This window comes from Centruroides vittatus, unplaced genomic scaffold (genome assembly GCF_030686945.1).
Source record: "Centruroides vittatus isolate TY-2023 unplaced genomic scaffold, ASM3068694v2 contig_388, whole genome shotgun sequence".
Classification (NCBI taxonomy): Eukaryota; Metazoa; Arthropoda; class Arachnida; order Scorpiones; family Buthidae; genus Centruroides; species Centruroides vittatus.
In genome coordinates this window covers 807,367-820,237 of record NW_027122204.1, presented here as the reverse complement: position 1 = coordinate 820,237, position 12,871 = coordinate 807,367, and the positions used below count along the sequence as shown (strand labels likewise).

Genomic DNA, 12,871 nt, shown 5'->3' with positions numbered 1-12,871 from the left:
ATGTTTTAATTTGAATAAGTGATTCATTTATTGTATTTAAATGAAATTATCTATTCAGAATTTTTTAAAATAAGGTAGTTTGTCTCTATATTTGAAATGGAATAGATGTTATAAATTAATATAGTTTAAAAAAATTGTAATATTTTTTGTTTAAATTTATCTAAATAAAGTTTGGTGATACTAATACTAGTGTATACTCAAAGATAATCTTCAAATAGTTGCCGAAAAGCAGTGACACAGACCAATTATCTACCACGATGTGCCAGATGTGGCTCATCAGCTACCAATTCAGCCACCCAATACTAGATACAAACTTTTGAAATAACATACCTACTATAAAGATTTCCTGATATGGTTTTAAGTTTTGTATATGATACACATACATTTTCAAAATACTCTTGTATAGGCTGAGTACAGTTCAATATCTTCCTCTAGAAATACACAAATATCATCAACATTGAAGATAAGAATTCTGCTGAAATATTTTATAACTAGATCTGAAATTAATGCTTTGAAAAATATAGAATTGTTCTTTTTTGCATTATCAACCAATTACAAAATAAGATTTCATTAATTTTAATGCTTCTACATAAAGATCTAAGTTAGATAAATGACTCATTACACTTTTAAATTTTAGTTATTTATTTTGTTGCAAGAAATTTTAGTAATTTTTTTTTATTATTATGAGGTCTTCTGTTCTCCAAAGACATGTAAATTCTCTGTGTGTATATATATATATATATATATAAACAGTCTCTACATTATTTGTTAATATAAAAGTTTTAAAAAATCTTAATCTGTGGTTTATTAAATGACATTTATTTTATTTCAAGTTTGTTTTTTGGGCTGCAATTTGAAAAAATTGTAGACCTATAAATTTCCTCTGTCATCTGTTTGTCTGTCTGTTCTCTGTCTATCTATCCTTGTGGAAATTTACAGGTCTACAATTTTTTCAAATTGCAGCCCAATTTTTTGAGTAAATCTTTAATAATATTTATGTGGTTATTTTTAAATAATAATACAAATAAATGTTCAATGACGACGATGTTGAAGAACTAGACGACGAGCTGACGCAATTTATTTTAACATTGAGAAAACAAAATTTTTGTAGCCCAAACGATATGTATCAGTTCATAGAAAATAACATTGTATCTTCTATTCCTAATACCAAAATATTGTTAAGAATTTACTTAACTATGTCTATAAGTAATACAACAGGAGAGAGAGATCTTTCTGTTTTAAAACAAATTAAAAATCATTTAAGAAATTCGCAGGACAGGAAAGGCTAAGATCTTTTGAAACATTGCTAAAGAAAAAGGTACTCTCCAACGGCTAGATTTCAATTTTGCAAAAGGAAAATCCGAATACAAAACATGTGAATTTTTTAAAGGTTGATTAATGACTGTAATTATATATATTTTTATACATTTTTCATTATACCAGAAACACTTTTATTATGCAATTATTATTATTATATTAATGTTTGTATTCTCTATTATTATTAAAAATTTTAAGATACATTATTTAAGATTTCTTCAGAAGCAACTTATTTAAATGGTGTCTCAATTTAAATTTCGTCTAGGGCTTGCTAGAGGCTTAGTGTTATGTATGCAATTCACTTTATTAAATAAATGTACAATTCTGAGATGTTCTGAAACATCTTTTCTCATGAAATACAGAAATAGTCTTGAGACATTTTAAAAACTATTTAGTATAATAAATGTAATTACTTTTGTAAAAAAGATTTATTATTATATTGTTTATTATTATTATTTTTTTAAAGATAGCAAACAGAATTCCAATCAGAAAATAGTTGTATCATTTTATTAGTGTCAAAATATACTATGAATGTTACAGTATCATTTAATTTTAGTTTACTGGAAAATTACACAAGTGAAATTACTAAAATAACGCCTAAAGGAATATAGAATATACATAATTTAAGTGAAAATATAATTATTTTTATTTATAATATACAAATTTTTCTTTTTAACTTACTAGAAAGTAGCTTTGAGGAAAAATGCTTTGAGTTTTTATTAGATTATTTATTTGACAGGATTAATCTAATTAATAAAAAAATATACATATTATAAATGAGAATAAATGTATATATCAAGTAAAACATTAAAAATATTTTCTGTATTTAAAATAAATTTTTTTTTTAAATCTAAACTTCAGAATTGTTTTTAGAAGTAATTTTTTAAAATATAAAATAATAATATTAAAGACCAAAAAAATGAGAAATTTGTGGAAAAAATTGATGTTCTGGCTTTCAGTTTATTTCTTTAATACCACTTGGAAATTTTTAAAATGTTTGCCTCTCTGCTTCACCGATCTTGCAGTGGGTGAGACTATCCAAGCATAAATGACACAAGTGTACATTCATACATGACAGATTTTTAGATGTTTAGATTTTTTTCATTTAGCCGAATATCTCGTTTTTATATTTCTATGAATAAAATATTCCAAAATTTGTTCGTAAAAGGAATATATTTTTTTTTTTGTTTATTAAATTGCAAAATAGAACTGATATTTTATCATTTACACGAACGATTTGCTTTGAATAAAAGATGATGACACATCCGGCTCATCGGCGGATCTGGAGCAAAAATCCTTGAAGGGATAATAAAATAATATTCGTTAAATTTGATATATTTAAGACGTTTTGTATATAAACTGGAAAGAGGAATTATTCCTGGTGGATGCTCTCCATTCAGTTGTTCAGCTTTCAAATTATACAGAAATAAACTACATAAACATTTTTTTTCGCTAGTAACTAGATACTTAATTTTTTAAGTAAAATATATTATATATTCTTTTATACGTATACGAGAATATATATCCTCTTCGGATGAATGTATAGTTCGGTGCATCAAATCGTGTGGTTTTTCTTATTACTTACGAAAAATATAATAAAAAATGATATTAAATTGAATTTATGAAGAGAATTTGTGTGTGAACTTAACTAGAAATATTTTAATTATTTCAAAAAACGTGGATAAAACTATTGAACACTTATAATCGGTCCGGGTTCGCACCTGATTAATGGGATGGCAGCGTGGAGTTTTCCCGGTTTTTCTCACGTGCCTAACACTTAAATAGGAATCGGTTTTCCACGAAAGTCCTTCCGGGAGGCCACCCTCCTTGGAAGATCGCCCTTGTGTTGCGTTGCCTTATCCCATACAACAATATTCCTTTCTCGTTCGTGACGTATTTTTATACTCTAATAAGCAGGACCTTTCGGCCCATGCCTGACATTCACCGGGCATCATTCCGTTGCACTTTTTGCATATTAAGAAAGGAAAAAAAAACCTTTATTATTTAAAAAAATAAAATAGAAATTTTAGCGCTATTTGTTTTTTAATATGCTAGGGGCCTCTAAAAGGTAAATGGCTAGGGCCTCTCTCGACCTCCGAGAGGCCCTGTTGAAAAGTATTTTGAAAATCTGAGTTTTGTATACATTAATTAGACGTTACTTGTTAAAACCAGGTGTTTATTCTTATGGGCATTTTTATTTTCATAAATTAATAAACTATAGATTAACAACAAGTTAATTTATCCAAAATTAGTAATAACTTTCTCGTTTGAAAATGCTTGTAAGAACATGATGATGATTAATTTCTCACGATAATTGTACCATTAATAAAATAAATTGTAATAAATAATAAAACTTGGATTAAACAGTAAACTTTTGGAAACATTTCAAAATTAAAAAAGCTTTGAAAATTTTTCAATATTCCATATACACAATGGGACATTTATTGTTTTTGTAACAGTCTGTTAATCGTTGGCTCGTAATTTTTGTCTTAAGAATTACAATATTCATATAAATAAATAACGAAATTAAATTTAAGAATTTATCATTTTAATTAATTAAGCAATTATAGATATTTTTTTTCCAATAAAAATACAATCGAACCTCCAAAAGTGGCCACCTCCGAACGACGGCCATTTTTTTTTATGTTTCCGTCCGTGGCCGTTATTCACAGGTTTACTGTGTAATAATAGTTTCCGAAACGTTAATAATGATGTGAAGTAGTTTCTTATTAGCTTATGGCGTTATAAATGTTGTTAATACTTTGTATGAAAAAACGTAGTAACTAGACTGTGCCATATACAAAATTGATTATGATTTATTATATCAAATTTTGACAGAATACTAATTAACTTTTTTATATAAAGGAAACTTTCCAGTAAAAATATAATTATGATATATTATAAAAGATAGATTTAATTTTTAAAAATTTGATTAAAGTATAAACAAAGTTTTCAAAAAACCAAGAATATCACCAAAAGAAAAACAACGAAAAAATTCTAATTCCATATCTAATTTCAATTAGCCCGGATTTAAATAACAATATTTAATTTAGAGAATTAAAAAATATAGATGCATAAATTTAAATATATAATTTTATTTCTTTTAATAGATTCCAATGACGATGCGTGTAATATGGAGAATAATAACACAGATAAAAACAGGTAAATTCGTCCGATACTTTGCTTATATTTAATAATTCTGCTGTCATTTTATTAACTTTAGGGACCGTCCATTAATTTCAACCACTTTTGACTCCCTCCCCGTTGTGTATAATGATGTACTTTGGTAAAAACCCTCTTCAATTACGTGTACAATAAGTTCGTGGATCCCTCTTGACATTGAAGAAATGACTTTAAAAGTTTGCAAATATTTTCTAACTGATAGTTTATTCGCATGACTAGTAAGTAGGCTTATAAGAACAAGTTCGTATGCTAGTAAAAAGCCCACGCACACAGTGCTTCTGTCCCCCCTCCCCCTTAAACTGTACAAGTAATTAATGGACGGTCCTTTATATAATGCTCTATTATATTTAATGATTGTTGTATCGAATATAAAATCGTCTCGTTGAAAGACCTTATATTAAAAATTTACATATTTATGAATGATAAGGTAAGAAGAAAACACAAATTGTATAATATGATAGATAACCTTATCTTTTTCATTTATAAAGTCTGTGTCATTTATAATTACTCAGCTTCTTAGTGTTAATTTATATTAGTTAACAAGCAATTCTTATTTATTATGTTGATTATTGAACGGAGCGCAGATAAGACAAGCTGATCCATCACCACACCCATCTAAGTCAAAATCTAGCTAAAGACTTGAATTTATCTAGTAGGAAGGTCATTGAATTTGAACGGAAACTTATTTAATGTCTTATCAAAATATCCTATCAATACTTTTAATTATATTTAAAGAATTTTTAGCGTAATCAAAATCGTATAACGTAGGAATAAATCAAAAATGTGTATGGTGCATTTATCAGATTTAACTGCGCTCGCTTGAATTTAGCAGATTAAAAATGCCTTGAATTTTACGTTTCTTCTACTATTATACTCTTAAAATTAATAATTTAAATTATTATTATTATTATTATTATTACGTCAATTGTAATAAATACTGGATTTTATGTCGTTACTTCAAAGCTTGAAACTTCATTTACAAGGATCGTTGCATGCGATAATTTCAGGAATCCGTTTGGTCCTTATCAGTTTATACTTAAATATTTATTTAAAAAAAAAAAAAAACTGATTAAAACTCGGAATTAGTAAGGTCTAAATAGATTTTTGAAATTATCGCATGCAACAATTCTTGTAAATGAACTTTCAAGCCCTTAAAATTCAGCCGTAACTAAACGCACTTTTGATTAATCATCACGAGTTGAATTTTAATAACTATTGTTGCATGATGTTTCAAAGCAAACACACGACAATATTTGATGTTAATATTACTATAAAATATTCTATTCGTGCGTAATTAGATCATTAAATATAAAAATAATTTATGAAAATGATCCTACGTTTAACTAGAATTGTTACGAATTTATATTTTTCGTATGAACGTTTTAACATTTTATTTGAAAAATTATCATCTGTTTGCTTGTAGAATAATATAGTACCTTATCCAGTCTTGTTTAGAAAATTCTTCAAGGCATTTCAATATGATGATAAATAATGTTACCTCTGCTATTCTAGTTGTGATTCGCATTTTGATAAGGTCACAAACCTTTACTTATGTAGCCTACATATTAAAATCCAATGCTTTATCATTCAGTCTTTTGCAAGTGTATGTGTGTGTAGTGTTTTATTAACTGCTCTTGTAAGAATTTCTTGTAATAAATCTAGAAAAATATAAGTTAAAATAACTCTATTGTTTCATATTATCAATACAATTGGTGTTAAACACAATGAATTTTTTTACATTTGATGATGATCAAATTTCATTGATCCCATTATTTATGTAAAGGCAAAACATATTCTTATCATTTAATATTTTATTATTAATATATAGTAAAACCTACGTAAAACGTGACCCGAATAAGCGGGAAATCTGACAAAACAGAAAAAATTCAATACCGTCTTGTTCGGTTTTACATAGGTTTTACTGCGTTTAATTAATCGAAATTTTTGATAACGTAACATAATGTTTAAGTAGATTTATATCCATGAAAATTAATAATGTATCAATATAATATTAAATTTCTGTATAATATATTAAAATTCAGGTATAGAAGAATGAATTTAGGTGCAGATTGCAGAGAAGAAATTGGCCGGCAATGCAAAAGATTGTTAGATTATGGCAGAATGCGGTATCTCATAGATCATAATTACGATGCAAAATTAATATGTTACGTGGAACCTGCTGTATCGCTGGAAAATATTGCTCTTGTTGCAATAAATAAAAACTTATAGTTACGTTATTGATATAAATTATTTTTTATGATTTTTATTACTATAAAAATCGGATAAAAACTTTTCAAAAATAAAGTTATTTTATAAAACGTTCTGTTTGATTTTTTCCCCTTCATTAACAGAATAAATAAGGGATTTATATGTATATTGAAATACGCGCTTGCTAATCCGGCCGTCAGTTATCTCCCATTATAATTTATTTTCCTTTTATTCGCGTTTTTTTAATTTAAACAGTAAACATATGTAAAATGATTAAATTTAATAATTATAACTTCGCAATAATAAAAACTGTACAGTTGTAAAAAGGATAAGTATCAAAGGGAGACGGGTCACGTCATTCATTGCCTACACACACTGGCTAATCTGGCACCCCACTGCGAAAGGAATGGCCGGATTAAAGAGCTTCTAGGTCGAACAGGTGAAAAGGTTTTAGCTGCCATTTCTGACTAGATATAGTGTTTTGTTGCAGTGTATTTCATAAAATTTAATGAAAAGTTTATCAAGTTTTCTGAAATGGTATGTAGAAATTATATAGTTAGACCTAATCTTAAAAACATGTTGGCATGTTAGAAACAGGCCAAACTAAAGTCGAAGTTTCAAATTGCTTTAAAGTGTTGTTCTATATACATGTTTTCAAAATCTGAAACTAGAAATACAAGTCTGAGACGACTTGCATTTCTAGTTGAGTTCAGCATCATCTGCGAATGATGACCGTTATTTGGCATTAATTGTAATTATTCATAAAATGACACTTACCTTTTTTTAAAACCGAGTTAAAGGAACGACAAAATTATTGATTTTCAAAGAAGCCCGTATCCGAAATCAGTGGTTTGTATTTCTTTCACACTTACGAAAGGGTCGTCTTATCTTTTTAAGTGCACCGGATTACACATCGTGGAACAAAATTATAATTACAATGAGTCTTAATTTAGTGTAAATGATTCTCGTCGAACCCGAAGAGAGCACAATACTCGATGTATTATTATACTTCGCTTTACATCAGGTGAGCAAAGGCCATTATGGATTTTTCATTTCGAGGGAGAGACACTTGTTTGCAGAGTTAGGCCATGAAAGATACATAATTTTCAACTAAACAAGCTAGAATCCTATTCTGTAAAGATGATTATTCGGTTTTCATATTTACACGATCACACGGAATATCTGCTGTATGATTTTCTTTAATAGTAAACTATTTAGCTAATTCGTTAGCTCATTTAATGTGGCAAACGAGAGATTTCCGGATATAAATCCAATTGAGGATATCTAGAAAGAAAAAAATATGATAAATCACAAAAAACTTCGAGTTACTTCAAAAACAAGAATTGATGCCAACTGATTTGGTAATCCTAGTATAATATATACCAGTATGGTAATCAACGATACTTGTTTGAAGCAGTGTGCATAAGGTGATCATGTTTAAAAGTTTTTCTACGTCTACGTAAATAAAACTCATCTGCTAAATTATCTATAGTCCTACATTGTTTAATGGAATGTTCAAAAATATTGCACCAACTTATAGCTTTTGAAGCACACTGAGGTAAATAAATTACATGTAAGTGGGCATGTTATATTTAATTACTTTAAATGTAATAATATAAATTTTAATTTATTTAGGCCTATTTATAGAACACGTAATTCGCTAATTTTCTCGTTAATTTTATTTGTTTCGAAGAAATTTCAGGATTTACAAATGAATGTTTATTAAAAAGTTGTGTGACGAGGAAACGCCTTGTGACAAAGCACTAACAGAGGTCAATGTCATTAGATATAAATATGTTTTCAGTTTTAACATTTGATAATCGACACACAGGATTTAACAATGAACAATGTTACAATTAACATACTAATGACATACTCATACATGATACAGGAAAAAAAACGAGTCAATCCGAGCCTCGATAATGCTAGTGAAGTTAAATTTTAAGAGAAAATAAATGACCAACTATAGAAAGATATTGTGATATTTCCTTTAAGTATGTAATTGCAGAAATAAGATTGTTATTCAGTCGATTGTCAATAACACGCGATAGAAAATACCCATTATTTTCTATAAAATTATATAATTTGATAAAAGCTCAATAGGATTTCAATGAATTAAATTTTCCAAGAAAATTTTCCGTATCACTTTAGAATAATAAAATGGAATGACAGAGCAGATTTTAGACGAATAAACTGTTAATTCGTATCCCAAAAGTTATTTTAATTGTCGATCTATTTTTAGAAAAACTAGTTCTAACTCTCAATTTCCTGAGAAATCATGAATATTACATTAACTTTAACTGTAGCAATGCATTATATACTTAAGAGAATAAACAAGTTACATAGCAGCAGTTAAGAAGTAAGACTCAATATTTTCTGGAAACTTTTGATGATTGATAATACTCTGTCATATCAATCTGTTATTGATCAGCTCAACTTGTTGCTTTAAATTAATTTTATTATATCGGTTTTTTTAATATGCTTTCTCTGAAAATTTTTTTTTATATATATATTTTCAAATGGTTCATTAAAAAGGTAAAGAGTAAGCCATGCAAGAATTTAGATTGGACGTATAAATCTCACTTAACTTGACCTTATGAAGCACTTCTTTGTGTCATTGTCCTTTGTAGGAAGTACAAGTAATAATGAAAATAATTGTCAATGCAATAAATACAAACATAAAGGCTGGCCTAACGTATAAAACATGGTTACAACATATAAAAGACCCTTTCCCTCCATTAAATATTGCGAGGCCCTAAGTATGCAAATCCGGCTCCGGGTGGAACCAATTAATGTTATTTTTCGTGTTTCTTTCATTTACACGAAGCTTTCTACTGAATACATTCCTTTAATGATATTACCTTGTTTATTATAAGCGTACAGAAGCTATTTATAACTCGAGAAACATAACTTATAAACGGTCTACCTCCTATTCTAAAAATTGAGTTACCATATCAGGAACCGAGATGACCCGGGGATAGCATTAGGTCAACCGCGCGATTATTATAACGGTATCATTGTTTTCGTAAGTTATCAAGATAGAGGTTACTTGATAAAGAAGAAGCGGGATGCTCAGAGTTGCAACGTGTTGGCTATCAATCTTACTGGTAACAGTTCGGGCTCAAGTATTCAAATTTGGCACTTGCCCCGATGTACCCACGTTACCATATTTCAATATGAATAGAGTAAGTAACATTAACCCGATTTAAACGTTGATTTTTAAGTAAAGAAAATATTTGTTAGTTTTTAGGCGAATGGTACGTCATACAAAGATTTCAATCCAATAATCGCTGCATTAAACAGAACATCAGCAAAACAGATGATTACCCTTATAAAATAACGTATAAACTTTCTGAAACTAGGAAATCCACTACATTATCTTTCCTTGGGTAAGTTACGATTTGATTTTTAAAGCTTAAAAATTCTTGAAAATCGATTGATTTTACGTTTGTAAAGATTAGAGCAGATGATAGAACAAAGCAGCAATATTCATTTCCCATATTCGAATATATCCTCAAAAATGGAGGTCAATCTTCCTCTAAGTAAGTTTGTATTGGTTTCTTGTTGTATTTGAAATATTTCAAGTGTTAAATAAGTGTATTATTCTAGGTGTTTGGGGAGCGAGTAATTATTGGGTGATCATGACCGATTATACAATGTATGCCGCCGTATGGAGTTGTCGAAATATGTTCTTTGGCCAGGTACAAAGTGCGGATATCCTCAGCAGAACCCCTAGGCTTGACAGACTTATCATCGATAAAATTCGGCGCAGGTTCGAGGGATACAGGATCAACGTCAATCATTTTTCTGTTATCGATCACAGCGAGTGTCCAGAAGCGGAGAGGAGAAGATCGTCTTTCTTTGTTTTGCTCGTATAGATTAGACCAGGGGTCGGCAACCTATGGCACGCGGGACGATTTTCGGTGGCACTCCGAATAGAAACGTAGTAAAAATTAAATTTTAATTATTAATTTTTGAATTCTTTTATAACCGGAACAATTTTGATACCATATATAACACAATTGGTAGAATCATATCGCCACCCGGAATAACACTATAACACCGCTCAAAGGTTGCCGACCCCTGGATTAGACCATATATTAAGAAAAGTCATTTGTTTATTAAATTATTTGTTTTAAAATAATTACGTTGAATGCGATAAAAATTAATCTATAAATAAAAGCGTTTCTTTTCCTTTTTTTTTTTATCCAATCGACGGATCGGTTTTTTATAGAGTGCCGATTTGAACCTTTAAATGACGTCATTCTAAGAAAATTGCCATTGGTCGAAAATATTTAAAAACAACAACGATATTGTTAGATTTTCTATGGTTTTATACATTAATTTTAAATTATTAATATATTTTTTATTAAGATAAAGGTATAAAAAATGCATTTACACGTATTACGATTTTATTCGGTAAATTGTTTAATTGAGATTGACGTCATAACACCAATAGAATGACATTTTCATTCAGTCCGCGTGGCCTAACGGACAAGGCGTCTGACTTCGAATCAGAAGATTGCAGGTTCGAATCCTGTCGCGGACGTTTTTATTTTTTTCCCTCCTTTTTTCTTTTTAATATTGCAAAATTACACATTTATCTCGATTACAACACTATTAAGTCCAGTCGAATCGGAATTTTAGTTGTATTTATATAAAACAAATTACGCATTAGAGTACAATTATCTCGATAAAGACTCAATTAGAGCATGGAAAAGGGCATGCCTTCAAAAGGTTGTTTTGGTTATTGAGGCACATTTAACAGAGGAAATGTTATCTTTTTTCCTTTTTTTTTTTGGTATGTGAAATTTTAGCTATGGGAAATTGCTTGCAACAATGCTTAACAATCTAAATGTATGGTTTTGTTGTAAGCGCATCACATTTGCATTAATGTAAATTAGAATAAACGGAGTTGCGAACGTGCGCCACTTAATCTGCTGTTATTCATAAGGTGACAGGTGTGACCTCCACCTGTCACGTCCCGTATAGCGTCATTTCCTACACAAGAAGATAGTTACCAATTTACAATGCTTTTCCGATCATTTAATGTTAGTGACGTCAGGAAACGAAGGACATTTAAGATTTCCCCGAATAGTCGCATAGGTACTACGCCATAACTGAAATTCTTATTTCAGAATTCTCCGAAATATCTTAAAATGACATGTCACAATCGATACGAAGTCCTTTATTAATTTGTCACGGACGAAAAAACCGAGTCGTCACGCTGCAATTGTTACGCTCGATTTTTTGTTACGGCTTTAAAAAAATAATAATAAATAAATAAATAAAACACCTAAGATTTCCCGAGGCATGTTTAATAGGTGATATTGTCAATGAATATTTTTCTACCAAGGTTTTCTTGCACTGTGTCAAGGTGACAAAGTCAAGGTCTGTTGTCAACTCACTTGGAAATTTAATTGTATTCGCTGTGAGGCGGTGTTTTTACACGCAGCAGTACTCGTTTACGGGTTAATTAAATGGCTGACCGTTCTTCAAAGTAAACAAGGAGGATTTTATGAAAGGATTAAATTAATGGTTCTATCGGTGTTATTTAATATCCGTTTCCCGTCATTTAGGATGTAAACATAATGTGATCATGATATCATTGATAAATTCGTTTCGATAAAATATAATTATGTAATCTGTTCTTAGAATCAATTTATTATTATTGCATTAGCACACCTTAAAGCTGTCATTATATTCGTTGTATTTAATACTAATGTGGCAAAAATACTTCATTTTTGGGAGTTATTCGGTTATAATTATTTAATTGTTCCGTCTTAATAACGATTACTTCTAAGAATATAATTTTTAAGCATATAATATAGGCCTAATTTCATTTTTATTGTACGATGTATTATGTCTACTTTAAAGGAATGCGAAAATCGTTAAGTCTACATATCATTGTATCTGTGTTTGAAGAGATTTCGCTTCGTTGTTCGGCTTTTTTCGTTGTCAGGTTAAAGTGAAAAAAAAAAAAATTCTCGACACACTTTATCTAGCAATAAAGATTGAATTACCCGAAAATGGTTCTACTTTTATCATTTACCGATTCAGTTCTTCGAAAAGCATTTAACTGGGTTGAGTCGGAAAAGTCATAATCCTATTCTAATCTAAAAGATCGGGGTAGATAAATAATAAATAAACAATAAATATATTC

The 12,871-nt window shown here is 29.1% G+C and overlaps 2 protein-coding genes and 1 non-coding gene across 5 annotated transcripts in view; all 3 read left to right on the top strand.

Annotated features, from left to right (window-relative positions):
- LOC136975778 (tRNA:m(4)X modification enzyme TRM13 homolog) overlaps positions 1-6,818 on the top strand; it is a 41,240-nt gene extending 34,422 nt beyond the window's left edge. For all 3 annotated transcript variants that reach the window (XM_067270896.1, XM_067270895.1, XM_067270897.1), the window contains exons 12-13: positions 4,428-4,479; positions 6,543-6,818. In XM_067270896.1, coding sequence (XP_067126997.1) covers positions 4,428-4,479; positions 6,543-6,729 — 239 coding nt within the window. In that variant the 3' untranslated portion in view covers positions 6,730-6,818. The remainder of the gene's footprint in view (positions 1-4,427; positions 4,480-6,542) is intronic.
- Positions 6,819-9,776: 2,958 nt separating this feature from the next.
- Positions 9,777-10,890, top strand: LOC136975809 (apolipoprotein D-like). Its single transcript, XM_067270954.1, has 4 exons — positions 9,777-9,893; positions 9,952-10,097; positions 10,165-10,250; positions 10,318-10,890. Exons 1-4 carry the CDS (start codon positions 9,777-9,779, stop codon positions 10,584-10,586), a joined length of 618 nt encoding a protein of 205 aa, XP_067127055.1. The 3' UTR covers positions 10,587-10,890.
- A 294-nt stretch (positions 10,891-11,184) lies between these two features.
- TRNAR-UCG (transfer RNA arginine (anticodon UCG)) lies at positions 11,185-11,257 on the top strand. Its single transcript has one exon. It is a non-coding gene; the product is annotated as a tRNA-Arg (tRNA).
- Positions 11,258-12,871: the final 1,614 nt, after the last annotated feature.